General features: G+C 37.2%; 1 protein-coding gene across 1 annotated transcript; it reads right to left on the bottom strand.

Moving 5' to 3' along the window:
* Positions 1-1,002: 1,002 nt before the first annotated feature.
* Positions 1,003-1,995, bottom strand: LOC141533022 (uncharacterized). Its single transcript, XM_074251672.1, has one exon. The coding sequence runs from the start codon at positions 1,993-1,995 to the stop codon at positions 1,003-1,005; it is 993 nt and encodes a 330-aa protein (XP_074107773.1).
* Positions 1,996-2,780: the final 785 nt, after the last annotated feature.

Raw genomic sequence — 2,780 nt, 5'->3', positions numbered from 1 at the left:
TACACTCCAATCACGTGGTATGGTATATACTGAATAGCTTTTAAGACCTGCACCGTGTTCATTACAAGCCTCACACCCCCAAGGACAAACGAGTGAAGGTTCGTAGCTATTTTCACTAGCTTCAGAATTTGCTTTCTTACTTAACCACTGTTTCAGTAAGTCAGCACAAGACAAAGCACACTGATTATAACCAAGACTCCGATTTCTTCGAGATTCCAAAACACTGTGTAAGGCACAGGTTAACCGTGGCTGATGCAGCGTAGATACTGAGGGACTGTCTTGCAAATCTTCAATATTTATAACTGGTCTGCAGAGTAGAGATTCCAAGTATGATTTTTGTGCCCTCCCTCTTGTATAAATTTTCATAGAAGTTTGACAAAAAAGCGTAACTGTGTATGCACGTATTTTACCATTGATTCCCCATCGTACCATTCAAGACCATGTTTTCGGGTTAAGGCGTTGTTTTCGAGCTGTCTTTCTTCGGATAGCAGGTTAAACGAGAATTCAGGAGCCAAAATCCAATGTGCAGTATCACCGTTAATTAGAGAGGTTACACCTATTTCTTTAGGTAAAAATTCACGGTCGTTATTTATAAAGCCTTGGATATATATAACAACAGAAGACATATCGGTCTCCACCGTACTACAGCAAAGCGTATACTAAATTTTAAATACTTGCTTACCCGGCGAAATCTATAGTTACTTGTCTCGAAGCATCTATTTCTAAAACACTTTCATATTCGGCATATACTATACAGTTTGTAGTTGTAGCCAGTGCTTTATCAAATCTGACCTCTATACGAACTGTACCATGTTTGATTAAATTCCAATGAGTGTTACTATTAGCTGATAAATCGGGCGTTAAATCAAAAGCATATAAACAATAGCCGTTAGGGTAATCAAATCTGTCTATAGAGTTCCCTTCGTTCAAAAAATGAATACCTGTGCCTGAGAATAACGTGTAATAAGCGTCTATGTAATTTATACGGTTTCCAAAATCAGGCTAGAGTGGTTTTGACGGTATTTGCCGACCGTCAACATACAGCGATAAATAATTAATCCCAAAATTTTGGAAATTGAAAGGATTCATCGAAGCATCGCCGTTAAATGCTTTATTATCAACAAAACCGATGATTAAACGTCTAGGTATTTGGCCATGAAGGATATTGTCCATAGTCTCGCCATGTACACCAGCTGCCATTGAAACAGCTTTAACCTCAACTCTGGTCAGTGGATATTTAGCAGTAGTTTTAGCTAACATACGGGCGTGTGCTAAAAGTGTTCCTGGTGAAATTTTTGCACGACGTACTAATAAACTAGCGTCACTAATATTGTATACACAACCGTTTACTGTGTCATCCATTAGACAAAAAGTATCACGTGCACATGTTAATCGTAATCGCATTTCTACACCGTTAATTAAAAATCTTTCTTGATTGAAAACGTCATAATGTAGATGACCAATAAAATCTGCTGTTTTATCACACGTTAATAATTCTTTTCGTTTTTTCAAGCCTAAATTCTCGTCGGTTAAACTATCCATTTTTCCAGGGGTATCACAGCACCACCCTACAGTAGTTAAATGCGATTTTTTGGCATCTGCTCCGTAGTTCAATAAAGTTTCTATGTATGCCCGGTACGGATATAAATTATTAGGTGTTGATACAGGTTTTTGATTGAATAACACATCAACTTGACTGAATATTGAATGCATAAAATTGTTTATAGGTGCTACTTTAGGAGGGTGAGCGCTAGCTGTCACAGGGCTTCTTCGGGTAATACCCACGCATAACCTTAGCATCGTATGTGCTAAATCAATGTATTCATCCCCTTGACCTTGAACAACAAATTCTATCGGCGAGTTATCAGTCAATGATGAAATTGGTTTATAATGAACCCATTGGGAACTTTCAATTGTTGTTTGGGTCGGCGGTAGAGTAAATAATTCTAACTCAGTTTTAGCACACTCACACGAATGTACATGTAAAAACGACATTTTAGAAATTTTTATCAAAAATGTCAGCCACTGTACGTAGTTTTTATTTTTATTGTTATTGTTTTTCTTTTTAATAGCGATCTTTTTTTATTAACTTTACTTTTATTTTTCACTTTAGATTTGACAAGGCGCCTTTTTTTTTTTTTTAACAATCCGTTTTCTTGAGTTTGGTTGTGTGTTGCTCATACCGTTGGTTAAGGCAAACTGGGTAGGTATATAGCCAGACCCGTTCATAAGACTATCAATTTCTTCCTGGGCTTTACGTTTTAAATTTTTACCTGACTCGCGCACGCGCGTTTAATGATTCTTCAACAGGGATTTGGTGATCCAAAACATCTGTAGCTATATTTACACCTGATCTTAAAGCTTCTTTACCAACGGTCTTAAGACCGCTTTTTAAAAAGGTAATACTCTTCTGAATAAGCCGCCCAAAAACTACCTATACCATGCCCTCTTTGATAAGGTGATCCTACATAAACATGGCTTATTCCAGAATAACTACGGGTACCGTCACCGTATTGTATCATCTCGAAGTCTATCATCGTAGAGAATCTTAAAAACTTCTTTTGAAATGTAACGTTACTGTCAACGTCCCGTATTCGAATGGCACGGGTTTACCATATTCGTCTCTTATATCAATTTCAATAGTAGCCATACTTTTACGTAATAGAGGTATATATTGGCCAGGCGAAAAACTTTTAATTTTAGTTGAACCGTGAATGTATTGATCGTGATCAAGAGGCACAACACGTAGTAGAGGGGCCTGAATATCTCCTGTTATGTAG

The sequence above is a fragment of the Cotesia typhae genome, unplaced genomic scaffold (genome assembly GCF_013202065.1).
Source record: "Cotesia typhae breed Kobodo isofemale line unplaced genomic scaffold, CoteBio_Ctyphae contig_81, whole genome shotgun sequence".
NCBI classification, from domain to species: domain Eukaryota; kingdom Metazoa; phylum Arthropoda; class Insecta; order Hymenoptera; family Braconidae; genus Cotesia; species Cotesia typhae.
This window is presented reverse-complemented; position numbering and strand designations above follow the sequence as displayed.